The sequence below is a fragment of the Procambarus clarkii genome, chromosome 38 (genome assembly GCF_040958095.1).
Source record: "Procambarus clarkii isolate CNS0578487 chromosome 38, FALCON_Pclarkii_2.0, whole genome shotgun sequence".
Classification (NCBI taxonomy): Eukaryota; Metazoa; Arthropoda; class Malacostraca; order Decapoda; family Cambaridae; genus Procambarus; species Procambarus clarkii.
The window spans coordinates 19,990,869-20,013,169 of NC_091187.1; the positions used below are offsets into that span (position 1 = coordinate 19,990,869).

Here is a 22,301-nt window from a genome sequence, read left to right on the forward strand (position 1 = left end):
AGGGTTACTGTAGGGATTCCTACAGGTTTCATTTAGGGGTTCTTACAAGGTTCCTGTAGGGATTCCTACAGGGTTTCTGTAGGGATTTCTACTGGGTTCCTGTAGAGAGTTCTACTTGGTTCCTGTGTGGATTCCTACAGGAATATTTGGGAACTCCTACAGGATTACTGTGGCGATTACTACAGGATTCCTGTAAGGGGTTCCTACAGGATTCCTGTGGGGATTCCTACGGGGTTCCTGTGGGGATTCCTACAGGGGTCCTGTTGGGATTTCTCTAGGGGTTCCTACGGATTCCTATTGTCTCCACAGGAATCCTGTAGGAACCCCTACAGGAATCCTGTAGGAACCCCTACAAAAATCCTGTAGGAACCCCCTACAGAAATCCTGTAAAATCCCTACAGAAACCCTGTAGAGAACTCCACAGGAATCCTGTAGGAGTTCCCACAGGAATCCTGTAGGAATCCCCACAGGAATCCTGTAGGAATCCCTACAGAAATCCTGAAGTTAACTCCACAGGAATCCTGTAGGAGTTCCCACAGGAATCCTGTAGGAATCCCCACAGGAATCCTGTAGGAATCCCTACAGAAATCCTGAAGTTAACTCCACAGGAATCCTGTAGGAGTTCCCAAAGAAATCCTGTAGGAATCCCCACAGGAACCCTGTAGGAAGCCCTACAGGAACCCTGTAGGAAGCCCTACGGGAACCCTGTAGGAAGCCCTACGGGAACCCTGTAGGAAGCCCTACGGGAACCCTGTAGGAAGCCCTACGGGAACCCTGTAGGAATCCCCACACTAATCCTGCAGGAAACCCCACAAGAATTCTGCAGGAAACCCCACAGGAATCCTGTAGGAAACCCCACAGGAATCCTGTAGGAAACCCCACAGGAATCCTGTAGGAAACCCCACAGGAATCCTGTAGGAAACCCCACAGGAATCCTGTAGGAAGCCCTACAGGAACCCTGTAGGAAACCCCACAGGAATCCTGTAGGAACCCCAACAGAAATCTTGTAGGAATTTCTACAGGAATCCTGTAGGAATTTCTACAGGATTTCTGTAGGTTCCTACAGGATTCATGTGGAGATTTCTACAGGGTTCCTTCAGGGATTCCTGTGGGGATTCCTACAGGGTACCTGTGGGGATTTCTACAGGATTTCTGTAGGGGTTCAGGCAGGATTTCTGTAGGGGTTCCTACAGGATTTCTGTAGGGGTTCCTACAGGATTTCTGTAGGGGTTCCTACAGGATTTCTGTAGGGGTTCCTACAGGATTTCTCTAGGGGTTCCTACAGGATTTCTCTAGGGGTTCCTACAGGATTTCTCTAGGGGTTCCTACAGGATTCCTCTAGGGGTTCCTACAGGATTCCTCTAGGGGTTCCTACAGGATTCCTCTAGGGGTTCCTACAGGATTCCTCTAGGGGTTCCTACAGGATTCCTCTAGGGGTTCCTACAGGATTCCTGTAGGGGTTCCTACAGGATTCCTGTAGGGGTTCCTACAGGATTCATGTAGGGATTCCTGTAGGGGTTCCTACAGGATTCCTGTAGGGGTTCCTACAGGATTCCTGTAGGGGTTCCTACAGGATTCCTGTAGGGGTTCCTACAGGATTCCTGTAGGGGTTCGTATAGGATTCCTGTAGGGGTTCGTACAGGATTCCTGTAGGGGTTCCTACAGGATTCCTGTAGGGGTTCCTACAGGATTCCTGTAGGGGTTCCTACAGGATTCCTGTAGGGGTTCGTACAGGATTCCTGTAGGGGTTCGTATAGGATTCCTGGAGGGGTACCCACAGGGTTCCTGTGGGGATTCCTGTAGAGATTACTACAGAGTTCCTGTAGGGATTCCTACAAGGATTATGTAGGAATTTCTACTGGGTTCCTGTAGAGTCCTTCAGGGTTCCTGTGGGGATTTCTACAGGATTCCTGTGAGGATTCCTCTGTAGGGGTTCCTACAGGATTCCTATTGCCTACAGCACGTATTCGCAGTTTGTAATTTCGACTTTTTATACCAAAAATATGCCAATTACTGAAAGCGGCGATGGGTCACATTTTGCCCAAACCCCTCTGCAATTTTCAAAATATCCCAAACTTCCCAAATTCGACGCCAGGGCCACATTTTGGAGCCCAAATCTGGCTCTCTGCACGTATTCGCAGTTTGAAATTCTGACTTTTTATACCGAAAATATGCCAATTACTGAAACAGCTGTGGGTCACATTTTGCCCAAACCCCCCTACAGTTTTCAAAATATCCCAAACATCCCAAATTCGACGCCAGGGCCACATTTTGGAGACAAAATCTGGTTCTCTGCATGTATTCGCAGTTTGAAATTCCGACTTTTTATACCGAAAATATGCCAATTACTGAAAGCGGCGGTGGGTAAATTTTGCCCAAACCCCCCTGCAGTTTTCAAAATATCCCAAAAATCCTAAATTCGATGCCAGAGCCACATTTTGGAGCCAAAATCTGGCTCTCTGCACGTATTAGCAGTTTGAAATTTCGACTTTTTATACCGAAAATATGCCAATTACTGAAAGCGACGATGGGTCACATTTTGCCCAAATCCCCCTGCAATTTTCAAAATATCCCAAACATCCAAAATTCGACGCCAGGGCCACATTTTGGAGCCAAAATCTGGTTCTCTGCACGTATTTGCAGTTTGAAATTCCGACTTTTTATACAGAAAATATGCCAATTACTGAAACGGCTGTGGGTCACATTTTGCCCAAACCCCCCTGCAGTTTTTAAAATATCCCAAACATCCCAAATTCGGCGCCAGAGCCACATTTTGGAGCCAAAATCTGGCTCTCTGCACGTATTCGCAGTTTGAAATTTCGACTTTTTATACCGAAAATATGCCAATTACTGAAACAGCTGTGGATCACATTTTGCCCAAACCCCCCTGCAGTTTTTAAAATATCCCAAACATGCCAAATTCGACGCCAGAGCCACGTTTTGGAGCCAAAATCTGGCTCTCTGCACGTATTCGCAGTTTAAAATTTCGACTTTTTTTTTACCGAAAATATGCCAATTACTGAAAGAGCTGTGGGACACATTTTGCCCAAACCCCACTGCAGTTTTCAAAATATCCCAAACATCCCAAATTCGGCGCCAGAACCACATTTCGGAGCCAAAATCTGGCTCTCTGCACATATTCGCAGTTTGAAATTTCGACTTTTTATACCGAAAATATGCCAATTACTGAAAGCAGCGATGGGTCACATTTTGTCCAAACCCCCCTGCAATTTTCAAAATATCCCAAACACCCCAAATTCGACGCCAGGGCCAGATTTTGGAGCCAAAATCTGGCTCTGCACGTACTCGCAGTTTGAAATTCCGACTTTTTATACCGAAAATATGCCAATTACTGAAACAGCTGTGGGTCACATTTTGCCCAAACCCCCCTGCAGTTGTCAAAATATCCCAAACATCCCAAATTCGACGCCAGAGCCACATTTTGGAGCCAAAATCTGGCTCTCTGCATGTATTTGCAGCTTGAAATTTCGACTTTTTATACCGAAAATATGCCAATTACTGAAAGCGGCGATGGGTCACATTTTGCCCAAACCCCCCTGCAGTTGTCAAAATATCCCAAACATCCCAAATTCGACGCCAGAGCCACATTTTGGAGCCAAAATCTGGCTCTCTGCATGTATTTGCAGCTGGAAATTTCGACTTTTTATACCGAAAATATGCCAATTACTGAAAGCGGCGATGGGTCACATTTTGCCCAAACCCCCCTGCAATTTTCAAAATATCCCAAACATCCCAAATTCGACGCCAGGGCCACATTTTGGAGACAAAATCTGGTTCTCTGCACGTATTCGCAGTTTGAAATTCCGACTTTTTATACCGAAAATATGCCAATTAATGAGATCGGCGATGGGTCACATTTTGCCCAAACCCCCCTGCAATTTTCAAAATATCCCAAACATCCCAAATTCGACGCCAGGGCCACATTTTGGAGACAAAATCTGGTTCTCTGCACGTATTCGCAGTTTGAAATTCCGATTTTTTATACCGAAAATATGCCAATTACTGAAAGCGGTTATGGGTCACACTTTGCCCAAACCCTCCTGCAGTTTTCAAAATATCACAAACCTCCAAAATTTGACCCCAGAGCCACATTTTGGAGCCCACCTGTAGGAGTTCCCACAGGAATTCTGTAGGAACCACTACAGGAATCATGTAGGAACCCCCTACAAGAATCCTGTAGAAACCCCTACAGGAATCCTGTTGGAACCCCTAGGAATCCTGTAGAAACCCACACAGGAATACTGTAGGAACCCCCACAAGAATCCGGTAGGAGTTCCAACAGAAATCCCATAGGAATCCCTACAGAAACCCTGTAGAAATCCCTACAGGATTCCTGTAGGAAACCCCCACAGTAATCCTGTAGAAATCACTATATGAACCCTGTAGGAATCCTTATAGGAACCCTGTAGGAATTCTTACATGAATCCCTACAGGAATCTTGCAGTAATCTCTACAGGAATCCTTACAGGAATCATGTAGGAATCCCTACAAGAATCCTGTAGAAACCCCTACAGGAATCTTGAAGGAACTTCTTCAGAAATCCTGTAGGAACCTCTACAGGAATCCTGTAGAAACCTACACAGGAATACTGTAGGAACCCCCACAAGAATCCGGTAGGAGTTCCAACAGAAATCCCATAGGAATCCCTACAGAAACCCTGTAGAAATCCCTACAGGATTCCTGTAGGAAACCCCCACAGTAATCCTGTAGAAATCACTATATGAACCCTGTAGGAATCCTTATAGGAACCCTGTAGGAATTCTTACATGAATCCCTACAGGAATCTTGCAGTAATCTCTACAGGAATCATGTAGGAATCCCTACAAGAATCCTGTAGAAACCCCTACAGGAATCTTGAAGGAACCCCTTCAGAAATCCTGTAGGAACCTCTACAGGAATCCTGTAGGAACCCCTACAGGAATCCTGTAGAAATCTCTTCAGGAATCCTGTACGAATCTCTACAGGAATCCTGTAGGAATCCAGTAGGAATACCTACAGGAATCCTGTAGTAATCCCTACAGAAATCCTGTAGGAATTCCTACACGAATCCGTACAGGAATCCTGGAGTTATCTCTACAGGAATCTTGTAGGAATCCTGCAGGAATCCCTACAGAAATCCTGTTGGAATCCCTACAGGAATCATGTAGGAACCCCTACAGGAATCCTGTAGTAACGCCTACAGAAATCCTGTAGGAACCCCTACAGAAATCCTGTTGGAACCCCACAGGAATCCTGTAGGAGTTCCAAAAGAAATCCTGTAGGAATCCCCACATGAACCATGCAGGAATCATGTAGAAATCCCTATAGGAACCCTGTAGGAATTCCCACAGGAATCCTGTAGGAATCTCTACAGGAATCTTGTAGGAATCCTGCAGGAATCCCTACAGAAATCCTGTAGGAATCCCTACAGGAATCATGTAGGAATCCCTATAGGAATCTTGTAGGAACCCCTACAGGAATCCTGTAGGAACCCCTACAGAAATCCTGTAGGAACCGCCACAGGAATCCTGTAGGAGTTCCAACAGAATTCCTGCAGGAATCCCCCACAGGAATCCTGTAGGAATCTCCACAGGAATCCTGTAGGAATTCCTACAGAAACCCTGTAGAAATCTCTATAGCAATCCTGTACGAAATCCCACAGGAATCCTGTAGGAGTTCCGACAGGAATCCTGTAGGAATCCCACAGGAATCCTTTAGGAATCCCCAGTGGAACCCTGTAGAAATCCCTACAGGAACCCTGTAGGAATCTTGTAGGAATCCCCACAGGAATCCTGTAGGAACTCCCACAGGAATCCTGTAGATGTTCCCACAGGAATCCTGTAGGAACCCCCACAGGAATCCTGTAGGTGTTCCCACAGGAAACATGGAGTCCACAGGAATCCCCACAGGAATCCTGTAGGAATCCTCACAGGAATCCTGTAGGAATTCTACAGATTTTCTTATAGGAATCCTACCAAATTTCTACAGGAATCCTAAAGAATTCCTTCAGGAATCCTACAGGAATGTTACAAAATATCTATGGGAGTCCTGCAGAATTTTTAAAGGAGTCCTACAGAATTTCTACAATTTCTACAGGAATCCTACAGAATTCCTTCAGGAATCCTACAGAAATTACAGGAATCTTACAAAATTTATTTAGGAGTCCTATAGAATATTTAAATGAGTCCTACAGAATTTCCTACAGGAACCCTATAGAATTTCCTACAGGAATCCTACAGAATTTCTACAGGAATCATACAGACTTTCTTATGTGAATCCTACAGGTTTTCTTACCGGAATCGTACAATTTCTACAGGAATCCTACAGAATTTCTACAGGAATCCTACAGAATTCCTTCAGGAATCCTATAGAAATTACAGGAATCTTACAAAATTTCTATACGAGTCCTACAAAATTTTTAAAGGAGTCCTACAGGAATCCTACAGAAAAAATATCAATAGTAGTCCTACAATTTTTTTAAAGGAGTCCTACAGAATTTCTACAGAAATCCTACAATTTCTACAGGAATCCCTCAGAATTCCTTCAGGAATCCTATAGAATTTACAGGAATCCTACAAAATTTCCACAGGAGTCCTCTAGAATTTTTACAGCAGTCCTACCAAATTCTACAGGAATCCTACAGAATTCATTAAGGAATCCAATAGAAATTACAGGAATCTTACAAAATTTCTATAGGAGTCCTACAGGAATCCTACAGAAATTCCTACAGGAATCCTACAGAATTTCTGCAGGAATCCTACAGACTTTCCTATGTGAATCCTATAGATTTTCTTACATGAATCCTACAGAATATCTACAGAACTCTTACATGATTCCTACAATTTCTACAGGAATCCTATAGAATTTTAACAAATCCTACAGAATTTCTACAGGAACCCTACAGAACTCCTTCAGGAATGCTATAGAATTTACAGGAATCCTACAAAATTTTTGCAGGATTCCTACAGAATTTCTAGGAGTCCTACCAAATTTCTACAGGAATCCTACAGAATTTCCTAAAGGAATTCTACAGAATTTTTACAGGAATCCTACAGACTTTCCTATGTGAATCCTACAGATTTCCTTACAGGAATCCTACAGAACTTCTACAGGAATCCTACAATTTCTACAAGAATCCTACAGAATTTCTACAGGAATCTTACAGAATTCCTTCAGGAATCCTACTGAAATTACAGGAATCTTACAAAATTTCTATAGGCATCTACAGAATTTTTAAAGGAGTCCTACAGGAATCCTACAGAATTTCTACAGAAATCCTACAGACTTTCCTATGTGAATCCTACAGATTTTCTTATAGGAATAGTGCCGAATTTCTACAGGAATCCTATAGAATTCCTTCAGGAATCCTACAAAAATAACATGAATCCTATAGAAATTACTGGATTCTTACAAAATTTCTATAGGAGTCCTACAGAATTTTTAAAGGAGTCCTACAGGAATCCTACAGACTTTCCTATGTGAATCCTTCAGAATTTCTTACAGGAATCCTACAATTTCTACAGAAATCCTACAGAATTTTTGCAGGAATCCTACGGAATTCCTTAAAAAATCCTATACAATTTACAGAAATCCTACAAAATTTTTACAGGATTCCTACAGAATTTTTACAGGAGTTCTACCGAATTTCTACAGGAATCCTACAGAATTTCCAACAGGAAGCCTACAAAATTTCTACAGCAATCCTACAGACTTTCCTATGTGAATCCTACAGATTTTCTTTCAGGAATCCTACAGAAATTCTACAATTTCTCCAGGAAGCCTACAAAATTTCTTACAGAATTCCTTCAGGTAATCTATAGAATTTACAGGAATCGTACAGAATTCCTTCAGGAATCCTACAGAAATTACAGGAATCTTACAAAATTTCTATAGGAGACCTACAGAATTTTTAAAGGAGTCCAACAGGAGTCCTACAGAATTTCCTACAGAAGTCCTACTGAATTTCTATAGGAATCTTACAGAATTCCTTCAGGAACCCTACAGAAATTACCGGAATCTTACAAAATTTCTATAGGAGTCCTACAGAATTTTTAAAGGAGTCCTACAGAAATCCTAGATTTTCTTACTGGAATCCTACGGAATTTCTAGAATTCCTACAGGAATCCTACAATTTCTACTGGAATCCTACAAAAATTTTACAGGAGTCCTACAGAATTTTTATAGGAGTCTTACCGAATTTCTACGGGAATCCTACAGAAATTGCAAGAATCTTACAAAATTTATATAGGAGTCCTACAGAATTTTTAATGGAGTACTCTGAGAGAGAACTCTATCAACATCAGAGGCCCGAGACTGTTCAACACGCTTCCGCTACACATAAGGGGCATAACTGGCCGACCCCTCACAGTGTTCAAGAGAGAACTGGATAAGCACCTCCAAAGGATACCTGATCAACCAGGCTGTGACTCATACGTCAGGCTGCGAGCAGCCGCGCCTAACAGCCTGGTTGATCAGTCCAGCAACCAGGAGGCCTGGTCGACGACCGGGCCGCGGGGACGCTAAGCCCGGAAGCACCTCAAGGTAACCTCAAGGTAAGGTAAGGAGTCCTACAGGAATCCTACAGAATTTCCTACATGAATCCTACAGAAATTCTACAGGACTCCTACGGACTTTCCAATGTGAATTCTGTAGATTTTCTTACAGGAATCCTACAGAATTTCTACAGAATTCCTACAGGAATCCTACAATTTATACAGGAATCCTACAGAATTTTAACCAATCCTACTGAATTTCTACAGGAATCCTACAGAATTTTAACCAATCCTACTGAATTTCTACAGGAATCCTACAGAATTCCTTCAGGAATCCTATAGAATTTACAGGAATCCTACAGAATTTTTACAGGAGTCCTACAGAATTTTTATAGGAGTCCTACCAAATTTCTACAGGAATCCTACAGAATTCTTTCAGGAATCCTACAGAAATCTTACAAAATTTCTATAGGAGTCATACGGGATTTTTAAAGGAGTCCTACAGGAATCCTATAGAATTTCCTACAGGAATCCTACAGAATTTCCTACAGGAATCCTACAAAATTTCCACAGGAATCCTACAGACTTTCCTATGTGAATCCTACAGATTTTCTTACAGGAATCCTACAGAATTTCTGCAGAATTCCTACAGGAATCCTACAATTTCTACAGGAATCCTACAATTTCTACATGAATCCTACAGAATTTCTACAGGATTCCTACAGAATGTCTACTGAAATCCTATGAAATTTCCACAGAAATCCTACAGGAAACCTATAGAATTTACAGGCATCCTACAAATTTTTTTACAGGAGTCCTACTGAATTTCTACAGGAATCCTACAGAATTTCCTACGGTAATTCTACAAAATTTCTACAAGAATCCTACAGATTTTCTTACAGGAATCCTACAATTTCTACAGGAATTCTACAACTTCTACAGGAATTCTACAGAATTTCTACTGGAATCCTACAGAATTTCTACTGGAATTCTACAGAATTCCTTCAGGAATCCTACTGAAATTACAGGAATCTTACAAAGTTTCTGTTTGCATCCTACAGAATTTTTAAAGAAGTCCTACTGGAATCCTACAGAATTTCCTACAGGAATTCTTCAGAATTTCCTACAGGAATTCTTCAGAATTTCCTACAGGAAAACTACAGAATTTTTACAGGAATACTACAGACTTTCCTATGTGAATCCTACAGATTTTCTTATAGGAATCCTACCGAATTTCTAAAGGAATCCTATAGAATTCCTTCAGGAATCCTACAGAAATAACATGAATCCTATAGAAATTACAGGAATCTTACAAAATTTATATAGGAGTCCTACAGAATTTTTAAAGGAGTCCTACAGAATTTTTAAAGGAGTCCTACAGGAATCCTATATAATTTCCTACAGGAATCCTACAGACTTTCCTAGGTGAATCCTACAGATTTTCTTATAGGAATCGTTCCGAATTTCTACAGGAATCCTATAGAATTCCTTCAGGAATCCTACAGAAATTACAGGAATCTCACAAAATTTCTATAGGAGTCCTATAGAATTTTTAAATGAGTCCTACAGGAATCTTGCAGAATTTCCTACTTGAATCTTACAGAATTTCTACAGGAATCATACAGACATTCCTATGTGAATCCTACAGATTTTCTTACAGGAATCCTACAGAATTTCTACAGGAATCCGACAATTTCTACAGGAATCCTACAATTTCTACAGGAATCCTATAGAAATTACAGGAATCTCACAAAATTTCTATAGGAGTCCTACAGAATTTTTAAACGAGTCCTACAGGAATCCTACAGGAAACCTACAGAATTTCTACAGGACTCCTACAAACTTTTCTATGTGAATTCTATAGATTTTCTTACAGGAATCATACAGAATTTCTATATTAATCCTACAGAATTCATACAGGAATCCTACAGAATTTTAACAAATCCTACAGAATTTTAACAAATCCTACAGAATTTTTACAGGAATCCTGCAGAATCCCTTCAGGAATCTGACAAAATTTTCTACAGGAATCCTACAGAGTTCCTAGAGAATATTCTAAAGGAATGCAACAGAATTTCCTTCAGGAATCCTACAAAATTTCCTTCATGAATCCTACAAAATTTCTACAAGAATTCTACAGAATTTCCCATCGGAATCCTACAAAATTTCTATATGAATCCTACAGAAATCCATCAATTACCTACAGTATTCCCTACAGGACTATTACAGAATTTCCTACAGAAATCCCACAATTTCTGCCAATTTTCTACAGGAATCCTACAGAATTTCTACAGATATCTGACAATTTTACAGAATTCCTACAGGGATCCTATAATTTTTTCAGAATTTCCTTCAGTAATCCTAAAAAATTTCTACAGAAATCTTAAAGCATTTCTACAGAAATCCTACAGAATTTCCCCTCAAATCCTACAGATTTTCCCCACAGAAATCCTACAGAATTTCCCCACAGAAATCCTACAGAATTTCCCCACAGAAATCTTACAAAATTTCCTCGCAGAAATCCTACAGAATTTCCCCACAGAAATCCTACAGAATTTCCTCACAAATCCTACAGATTTTCCCTACAGAAATCCTACAGAATTTCTCCACAGAAATCCTACAGAATTTCTCCACAGAAATCCTACAGAATTTCTCCACCAAAATCCTACAGAATTTCTCAACAAATATCCTACAGAATTTCCCTACAAATCCTACAGAATTTCTCTAGAAATCCTTCTGAATTTCCTCACAGAAATCCTACAGAAGTTCCCCACAGAAATCCTACAGAATTTCCCATAAATCCTACAGAATTTCCCACAAATCCTACAGGATTTCCCACAGAAACCCTACAGAATTTCCCACAGAAATCCAACACAATTTCCCACAGAAATCCTACAGAATTTCCCACAGAAATCCTACAGAATTTCCCACAAATCCTACAGAATTTTCCACAGAAATCCTACAGAATTTCCCACAGAAATCCTATAGAATTTCTAACAAATCCTACAGAATTCTTAGAGAATTTCCTAAGGGCATCCTACAGAATTTCCTACAGGAATCCACCAGAATTTCCTTCAGTAATCCTACAGGAATCAAACATTTTCCCCACGGAAATCCTACGGAATTTTCCAACAGAAATCCTACGGAATTTCCCCACGGAAATCATACGGAATTTCCCCACGGAAAACCTACGAAATTTCCCCACGGAAATCATACGGAATTTCCCCACAGAAATCCTACAGAATTTCCCATAGAAATCCAACAGAATTTCCCACATATCCTACAAAATTTCCCACAGAAATCCTACAGAATTTCCCCACAAAAATTCTACAGAATTTCCCCACAGAAATCCTACAGAATTTCCCCACAGAAATCTTACAGAATTTCCTCGCAGAAATCCTACAGAATTTCCCCGCAGAAATCCTACAGAATTTCCCTACAAATCCTACAGATTTTCCCTACAGAAATCCTACATAATTTCTCCACAGAAATCCTACAGAATTTCTCCACATAAATCCTACAGAATTTCTCCACCAAAATCCTACAGGATTTCCCACAGAAACCCTACAGAATTTCCCACAGAAATCCAACAGAATTTCCCACAGAAATCCTACAGAATTTCCCACAAATCCTACAGAATTTCCCATAGAAATCCTACAGAATTTCCCATAGAAATCCTACAGAATTTTCCATAGAAATCCTACAGAATTTCCCACAGAAATCCTATAGAATTTCTAACAAATCCTACAGAATTCTTAGAGAATTTCCTAAAGGCATCCAACAGAATTTCCTACAAGAATCCACCAGAATTTCCTTCGGTAATCCTACAGGAATCAAACAGAATTTCCCTACGGAAATCCTACAGAATTTCCCCACGGAAATCCTACATTATTTCCCCACGGAAATCCTACGGAATTTCCCCACGGAAATCCTACGGAATTTCCCCACGGAAATCCTATGGAATTTCCCCACGGAAATCCTACAGAATTTCCCACAGAAATCCTACAAAATTTCCCACATAAATTCTACAGAATTTCCCACATAAATTCTACAGAATTTCCCACAAAAATCCTATAGAATTTCTAACAAATACTACAAAAATTTCCTAAAAATCCTACAGAAACTTCAACAGAATTTCTACAGAAATCCTCTCAAAATTTCTTCTAAAAACTGCAGAATTTTTGTAGAAATTGTTGATTTTTTTGTAGAATTTCTTCAGAAATTTTGTTTATACAGAATCGTCAAAGGAAGGTAATAATTTCTACAGAAAATCTCCATAAATTCTACAATTTTTCTACAAAAATTCTACAGAACATCTACATAATTTCTACAGAAATTTCTTCTAAGAAATGCAGAATTTGTAATTTTAGAAATATTGTAGAATTTCTGTATAAATTATGTAGAATTTGTCAAAATTATGTAGAATTTCTGTAGAAATTATGTAGATTTTCTGTAGAAATTATGTAGATTTTCTGTAGAAATTATGTAGATTTTCTGTAGAAAGTATGTAGATTTTCTGTAGAAATTTTCTTGAGAAATTGTCTGTATAGAAGTAATTATCAAAAGAAGGCACCAAACCATGGGGGTACTATGAAGCAATAATTATCTACAGAAATCCTACAAATTCCTACAGAAATCCTACAAGATTCTTACAGAAATCCTACAAGATTCCTAAGAAATCCTACAAGATCTCTACAGGAAATCCTACAAGATTTCTACAGAAATTCAATAAAGTTTCTACAAATTTTTTTTCTAAAACCAGCAGAATTTTTAATTTATTGTAGATTTTCTGTAAAAATTATGAAGATTTTCTGTAGATATTATGTAGATGTTCTGTAAAAATTATATAGATTTTCTGTAGAAATTGAGTGGATTTTCTGTAGAAAATTAGAAATTGTGCAGAAATTTTGTTTCTACAGAAGTAATTCTCAAAACAAGGCACCAAGCCATGGGGGGGGGGGGGGAAAGAGTACTATGTAGCACCAACTTTCTACAGGAACTCTACAAAAATTTACATTCTGCAGTTTTTAGAAGAATTTTCTGTATAAATTATATTTTTCTGTGAAATAATGTAGAATTTATGTAGAAATTATGTAGGAATTATGTAGAAAATCTGTAGGGAATACATAGAATTTTTATAGATATTGTGTAGAAATTGTTTTTACAATTTAAAAACATAAATTGTTTTTACTTTCCACAAATTCTACAAAATTTCTACATTAGTAATTATCAAAAGAAGGCGCCAAGCCATGGAGGACTATGTAGCACAAAATTTATACAGAAATTCTATATAACTAGTACAAACTCACTAACAATTGCACAACTGAATAAATTTTGTAGGATTTCTACAGATGTAATCATCAAAAGGCGGCACCAAACCATGGGGAAAGTGCACCATGTAGCACAAAATTTCTACAAACTTTGTATGTAAATTCTAAAGAAAATCTATAAATTTAAAGTTTTTTTACAAGTTTGTAGGATATCTGTAGACTTTTTGTAGAAATTTTGTAGAAATTTTGAAGCTTTTACTGAGTTTCAGCAGAATTTCTGTACAAATTTTAGATTTTCAACATAAAAAAATGTAAAGATTTCTACAAAATTGATACATATTTTTGTAGAATTTGTACAACATTTCTACAGGAAAAACCTAATAATTTGTCATAGTGTATGTTCATTATTTCTCCTGGCATAGGTATAATGTTAAGGAATCTATTTGTTCCTCCATATATGCAAGAGCTCTTTGAATTGCTAGTCCTGAGGTTCTTGGATAGGGAGTGTGAAAATATTGATTCTATTAATTTCAAAATTTGCTATCTAGGAAGTTGTTTTTTGAAAGCTTGTAGTAGCAAGGTTCAACATACATACATACTATGACAATCAGCATTACCAAATTTTTTCTGGGTTTGAAAATATTGTCAAGACTTTTTGAAACTATGTTCATGAAAATAATATTGAAAAATTATTACAAAAACCTCTCGGTAATAGCTCTTCTACAAAATACCCTGTATAGCCTTCAGTACATTCTATATAGGTCATATATCGAAAGATTTGAGATTTTAACTTTTGCAGCACAAAATATTCTGTAAGAAGTGGTCTTTTATTAATGTTTTATTTGTTCACTTATCAGAAAATTCTCAGATTAAGAGAGGTGTTTAAGAACAAATTGTAAAACCATTTTCAATAGAAACATTATTGAAGCCTCTAATACATTAAAAAAAAAAATAATACCTGTAGAACAATTTTGTAATTGAATACAATATTAAAATGATCTGTACAACTTTGATCCTTTTTTATTGGATCGTTTAAAAGCAATCTTTAGTAAGATTGCTAATACACATACTCCCTTAGGGCTTCAAGGAAATCTTATGTATTAGGGATAATACTTCCAGAAACTCATATGTAATGGTCATCAGACTTCCTGCTGTTTCATCTTGCTCAAATGTTTAAAGACTTTTACACCTGACACCATCTTCCTGCTTATATATTCAAGAATTGTATTTCAGCCATTTTACTTCTGATGTGTGTTATCAGCACTAAAATGTGTTGATTAAGCGAATGGCAGGTCGTATTCCAAGTAAACTAGTGGGCAAGGTTCCTGTTTCCTGCTCCAGCACTCACAGTGGAAATGGCTGCTGTACCATGAGCATGATCCCACCTATGCAGAGCTAGACAAGGATTTTAAACATTATGCATTTTCTAAGCCTTAACAAAAGATATAAATAATAAAAATTGGTGATAGAAAAAGAAAAAATTAATGGAAACCCTTAAAGGCCTTTCTGAAGGCCAACATTCTCAAAACATTAAAACATTCTCAGTGTTTTATGCACCAAGTGCTTGGTGCATAAACACTGAGAATTTACTTTTGTCTTGAACAATGTTCAGAAAATACACTTGCTGGTTATTCAGTGAGGTGCGGTGGCCTTAATAACCCTCCCGTGATTGATACGCCTTAAGCCCATGACTAAACCTTCACCCTGTAGCTCCCTTCAGTGTTTTTAAAGCTTTATAAATTAGTAACTGACTTTCTACTAATTCCCTAATCATATAATACTTGCCCAGTGTACCAGAGGTTGAGGAAACCTTCAAGTTACTTTTCCAGAAAAACACCACAGTATTCTGATCAATAACTTTGTTCACAGGTCATTTCCTCATTTTATTGAAATACATATTTCAATATTTACAATAAAGTACAATGATTTATTTTTTTAAATTTGAATGTGGAAATGACACTCTTGAAGCCACTAATTGGCAATGCTGACAAGTTGCAGCCAACTCTCAGGTGATGTTATGGGTGGGCTCACCTCTCCTCAGACGCACAGGGACCTTGTATGTATCCCTGACCCCGTGGGCAGGTGTGGCCCCAGGGCTGCCACTGGTGTCCTGCTCGCTGTCCGACCCCCGACCTTCCTCCCCTGCCTTGTCCCGCCTGCACGTTCGCCCACGGACACCCGCCGAGGAGATAGGCAGGGTTTGTTGACTGGAAATGCAGGCGATCTCTGCAATTAGGGGGTACCTTGTTATACAAGGGCATTTTCTTAAAATCATGGAAAATGCACACGTTCCACCCAACATAATCTTCAATGTCAAGCAACACCTAGTAACACTGATCATGCATGTTAAGCCATTCCTGTGCCCTACACATTTCACATTCTACTTTATGAAATTAAACTTAAATGGCCATTCCAGCAATAACAACAATTAGCAATTAACATTTTAATAACAATTTAGTTAAAAATCAACACAGTGCAGTGTGTTATCTTATCAAGCAGTGCCATAAATTTTAACACTAGTCTTGTAACTAAAGCTGGAATGGTGGATTTTATAGGACTGCTGAGAAAATAGAGTGTGGGGAGGTTTATTGGGGACAATATTGGAATATGAGAGTGGGATGATAGAGGCAGTGTGTGGGGCTTACCGGCAGTGGGTCCAGTGCCTCCCACCCCACCACCACCACCCTCGCGCCTCTTTCCTCCCATAAAGGAGGAGGACCTTGGTGGCTGTGGCTGGCCTTCGTAACAGTCTTGATGGCCAAACGTCTGAAACTGCAACGTGTAGTCGAGGGCGCCGCCGCCGCTACCAGGCGGTAAGCTGAAGGTGGCGTATGGGCAGATCTCATATGGCTCGTCCACTGCCAGGGAGAAAACCCGCCATCAGGGAGACCAGGATGTCAGAGGATGTTAGACGAGGAAGGACAAGAAGCACAGGATAGGTCAGTGTGAAGGTAAGGAACTTAATAAGGATGTAATCCATTTAGAACTCAGCAGACATTGTCCGAGACATTCCATAAATGAGAGAAACAAAATATTCGTATTTAAACATCACTCACACAGAAAAAAACACTACAAAGATGATAAATCTACATACAATAAAGGCCACAAAATCTGGGAAATTCCTTTGGTGTTGATAAGATAAAACACAAAACAAGACAAGACAAGCTGCTGCTGCTGGAAGGACGAGCACAGACTGCAGTAATAACACCACACAAAGCCAACTAGATATGGCATAAGCTTGGAAAACATTTTAGATAAATAAAACTTAGAGAAATACAACCATACATTTATCATTTACATCATGATAGAATTTAATGCAAATTTGGAACCTTAGTATATTCAGCATTCTGCAGTGGCAATGAAATATTGAGAAACTGAAGTTCATGTATGAGTAATTACCTAAGTGTACCTGGTTGATACCTGGTTGATGGGGTTCTGGGAGTTCTTCTACTCCCCAAGCCCGGCCCGAGGCCAGGCTTGACTTGTGAGAGCTTGGTCTACTAGGCTGTTGCTTGGAGTGGCCCGCAGGCCAACATACCCACCACAGCCCGGTTGGTCCGGCACTCCTTGGAGGAATAAATCTAGTTTCCTCTTGAAAATGTCCACGGTTGTTCCGGCAATATTTCTTATGCTTGCTGGGAGGACGTTGAACAACCGCGGACCTCTGATGTTTATACAGTGTTCTCTGATTGTGCCTATGGCACCTCTGCTCTTCACTGGTTCTATTCTACATTTTCTTCCATATCGTTCACTCCAGTACGTTGTTATTTTACTGTGTAGATTTGGTACTTGGCCCTCCAGTATCTTCCAGGTGTATATTATTTAATATCTCTCTCGTCTTCTTTCTAGTGAGTACATTTGGAGGGCTTTGAGACGATCCCAATAATTTAGGGGCTTTATTGCGTCTATGCGTGCCGTATATGTTCTCTGTATTCCCTCTATTTCAGCAATCTCTCCTGCTCTGAAGGGGGAAGTGAGTACTGAGCAGTACTCAAGACGGGACAACACAAGTGACTTGAAGAGTACAACCATTGTGATGGGATCCCTGGATTTGAAAGTTCTCGTAATCCATCCTATCATTTTTCTGGCTGTCGCAATATTTGCTTGGTTATGCTCCTTAAACATTAGGTCGTCAGACATTATTATTCCCAAATCCTTTACATGCTGTTTTCCTACTATGGGTACATTTGATTGTGTTTTGTACTTTGTATTATGTTTAAGGTCCTCATTTTTACCGTACCTAAGTACCTGGAATTTATCACTGTTAAACATCATGTTATTTTCTGATGCCCAGTCGAAAACTTTATTAATATCAGCTTGAAGTTTTTCAATGTCTTCAGCCGAGGTAATTTTCATACTGATTTTTGTGTCATCTGCAAAGGATGATACGAAGCTGTGACTTGTATTTTTGTCTATATCTGATATGAGAATAAGGAAAAGCAGCGGTGCAAGGACTGTACCCTGAGGTACAGAGCTTTTTACTGCACTTGGACTAGATTTTATATGGTTGACCGTTACTCGCTGAGTCCTGTTTGACAGAAAACTGAGTATCCAGCGTCCTACTTTACTGGTTATTCCCATTGACTTCATTTTGTGTGCTATCACGCCATGGTCACATTTATCAAAAGCCTTTGCGAAGTCCGTGTATATCACATCAGCATTCTGTTTTTCTTCTAATGCCTCAGTGACTTTGTCGTAGTGCTCAAGTAGCTGTGAGAGGCACGATCTTCCCGCTCGAAATCCATGTTGGCCTGGGTTGTGAAGGTCATTGGTCTCCATGAAATTGGTGACCTGACTCCTAATCACTCTCTCAACTACTTTTATGATGTGCGATGTTAGTGCAACTGGTCTATAATTTTTTGCCAATGCTTTGCTCCCTCCCTTGTGTAGAGGGGCTATGTCTGCTACTTTAAGTGCATCTGGTATCTCCCCCGTGTCCAAGCTCTTCCTCCACACTATACTGAGTGCCTGTGCTACCGGCATTTTGCATTTCTTTATAAATATTGAATTCCATGAGTCTGGACCTGGGGACGAGTGCATGGGCATGTTTTCAATTTCTCTTTCAAAATTTAGTGCACTCGTGTTTATATCAGTTATATTTACAGGGGTTTGAATATCCCGCATAAAGAAATTGTCTGAATCTTCCACCTTCATGTTGTTTATTGGAGTGCTAAACATATCCTCATACTGCTTTTTTAGGATTTCACTAATTTCTTTGTCATCCTCCGTGTATGAACCTTCACTTGTACGAATAGGTCCAATACTGGCAGTGGTTTTTGCTTTTGATTTCGCATATGAGAAGAAATATTTTGGATTTTTCTTTATTTCCTGAATTGCTTTCTGTTCTAACTGCCTTTCTTCAGTTTCATATGAGTGTTTCAATTTCCGCTTGATTTCTTCAATCTCCCTATTTAAATTATTCCTTCTTTGATGGGAAATTCGTGTCTGCATAAGCAGTTCCGTTATTTTTTTCCTGCATTTATAGTGTCGTCTGCGTTCTCTTTCTACGTTAGATCTCTTTCTGGCTTTCCTCAAAGGAACATGTTTCAGACAGACTCGATACGCTTCTGAAGTCAGTTTTTCTATTCCTTCTGTAGGACTTGTATTACTTAGAACAGTTCCCCATGGAATGTTTGTAAGTTCCCTGTTTATTATCTCCCAGTCTATCCTTTTATTATTAAAATTGAATTTACTGAATATCCCCTCTCGCTTTATAAATGTTTTAGGTCTATTCTGAGTATTGATGGTCGTTTGCACTTCAATGAGCTTGTGATCTGAGTATGTGGTATCTGATATCGTAATGTCTCTGATAATGTCTTCATTGTTCATAAAGACCAGATCTAGAATATTTTCATTTCTCGTTGGCTCCGATATCTGCTGATTGAGTGAAAATTTGTCACAGAATCTAAGTAGTTCTCTAATCTGTGGTTGGTTAGGTCCTGATAGATTCTGTAGTTACAGGATGAGAACTACGCTTGTGATGTCCCATCTTCCCAGCACTCCTGTAACGCTTTTAAATTACTGACAGTTTTGGTGTCCACCATCTTCTCACCTAACTTGTTCCAACCGTCTACCACTCTGTTTGCGAAAGTGAATTTTCTTATATTTCTACAGCATCTTTGTTTAGTTAGTTTAAATCTATAACCTCTTGTTCTTGAAGTTCCAGGTCTCACGAAATCTTACCTATCAATTTTATCAATTCCTGTTACTATTTTGTTCGTAGTAATAATATCGCCTCTTTCTTCCATCTTCTAGTTTGGGCATATTTAATGCCTCTAACCTCTTCTCGTAGCTCTTGTCCTTCAGTTCTGGGAGCCTTTTAGTGGCATGTCTTTGCACCTTTTCCAGTTTGTTGATGTGCTTCTTAAGATACGGGTACCATACAATCACTGCATATTCCAACTTTGACCTAACAAAAGTCGTGAACAATGTCTTTAGTATTTTGCCATCCATGTATTTAAAAGCAATTCTGAAGTTAGAAAGTGTAGCATAGGCCTCTCACACAATGTTTTTTATGCGAGCCCCAGGTGATAGTTTTCTATTTAGAACCACCCCTAGATCTCTTTCTTTATCAGAATTCTTTAATGATTTCTCACATAATTTATAGGTTGTGGGGTGTATGTTCTATTCCACATTCCCTAACATGGCATTTATTTACATTAAATTCTATTTGCCAAGTAGTGCTCCATATACTTATTTTGTCCAAGTCTTCTTGAAGGGCATGACAATCATCTAAGCTACTTATCATCCCTATTTTCTTAGCATCATCAGCAAACATGTTCATATAATTCTGCATTCCATCTGGTAGATCATTTATGTAGACAATGAACATTACTGGTGCAAGAACTGAACCCTGTGGTACTCCACTTGTGACATTTCTCCAGTCCAATACACTTCTGATTACTGCCCTCATTTTTCTATCAGTTAGAAAATTTTTCATCCATGTTAGAAGCTTACCTGTCACCCCTCCAATATGTTCCAGTTTCCAGAACAACCTCTTATGTAGAACTCTGTTGAAAGCCTTTTTTGGGTCCAGATAGATGCAGTTAACGACAATCATCTCTTTCCTGTAAAATCTCTGTGGCTCTATCATAGAAATACAGTAGTAAATTCTGTAACAGGATCTTCCAGATCGAAAACTATACTAACGGCCTGTTATTGATATTGTTTTTCTCCAGATGTCCTACCCATTTAGTTTTAATTATTTTTCCAATATTTTGACTATTACACTTGTCAGCAAGACAGGTCAATAATTGAGGGGGGTCTTCCCTGCTGCCACTTTTTCAAATTGGGACTATGTTAGTTCCCCCCCCCCCACACACATCTGCTACAACTCCTGTACACAAAGATGTCTGAAAAATCAGTTGAAGTGGAATGCTGTGTTTGGGTGCACATTCTCTCAGAACCCATGGTGAAACTCCATCTGGGCCAACTGCTTTGTTCTTAGCTCCTTGAGCAGTTTTCTACTTTGTTTCTAGATACCTCTATGTGCTTTATGTTCTCTGCAATTCCTATTATGTCTGGTTCCCTGAAGATTTCATTCTGTATAAACACACTTTGGAACTTTTTGTTTAATGTTTCACACTTTCATTTCCGTGAATCTGTTTCCCATATTCAACCTATGAATATTATCCTTTACCTGCAATTTGTTGTTTATGAATGCATAGAAAAGGCCAGTTTCTGTTTTACATTTGTCCGCAATCCCTTTTTCAAAATCTCTTTCTGCCTCTCTCCTAACTGCCGAGTAGTTGTTTCTTGCATCTTTGTATTGCTGGTATGTTTGGGGGTTTGGCCTCTTCCTATATTGATTCCATTTTTGTGTCTTTTAGTCTCTGCCCCTCTCGCAATTTCTGTTGAACCAATACTGTTTAATAGGTCTACATCTCTGTTTTGGTATAAATGTTTGTGAGCCTTCATTGTATATTTCACAAATTTTTGCATACATCAATTACTTCCTTGCCTAGCAACAAGTCTGTCCAATTATACTCATTAAAAAAAATTCTAAGGTCCACAGTGTCCCCTCTTGAAATCGAGTAACAACTTTTTCTATGTCCCCATTTTCTTCTAGATTATATATCAAAGCATATGTAATGTCCAACAGGACATGATCACTCTTTCCCAAGGAAGGTACCTGATGTCAAATATCTCTTCTTTCCTGGTGAATATTAGATCCAGTACTGACCTCAACATTCCCTTCCATCATTCTTGTGGCTACTTGACGTGTTGATACATGAATGTCTCCAGAATGAGGTTTACAAATCTGCCTGTCCACATGTCTTCCATTCTTGCTTCGTAGGCCTCCCAATCTATTGCTTTAAAGTTAAAGTCCCCCAGTACGAACAATTGTAATTTATCTTTATCTGCATTTACTATAATCTCTCTTGTGACCATTATGAGGCCCTCTCGTTTGTCATCCAGTTCATTCCTTGTCCATGTGTTGCTTGCTGGTGGGCTGTAGACATTTACAATTATCAGTCTATCATCCTGATACCAGACCTGCTATGCCATTATGTCAACTTCTCTAGGGTTATCAAGTATT

At 39.2% G+C, this 22,301-nt stretch overlaps 1 protein-coding gene and 1 long non-coding RNA gene across 2 annotated transcripts in view; both read right to left on the minus strand.

The window, feature by feature from the left end:
- The window catches only part of LOC138349880 (uncharacterized), a 609,089-nt gene that overhangs the window by 375,904 nt on the left and 210,884 nt on the right, over window positions 1–22,301 (minus strand). The window lies entirely within an intron of this gene.
- The window catches only part of LOC123771936 (cell adhesion molecule Dscam1), a 138,032-nt gene that overhangs the window by 24,903 nt on the left and 90,828 nt on the right, over window positions 1–22,301 (minus strand). The window contains exons 28-29 of the mRNA XM_069337449.1: window positions 16,408–16,620; window positions 15,794–15,988 (exon numbers count right to left, since the gene is read on the minus strand). Of these exons, the coding sequence (XP_069193550.1) occupies window positions 15,794–15,988; window positions 16,408–16,620 (408 nt within the window). The remainder of the gene's footprint in view (window positions 1–15,793; window positions 15,989–16,407; window positions 16,621–22,301) is intronic.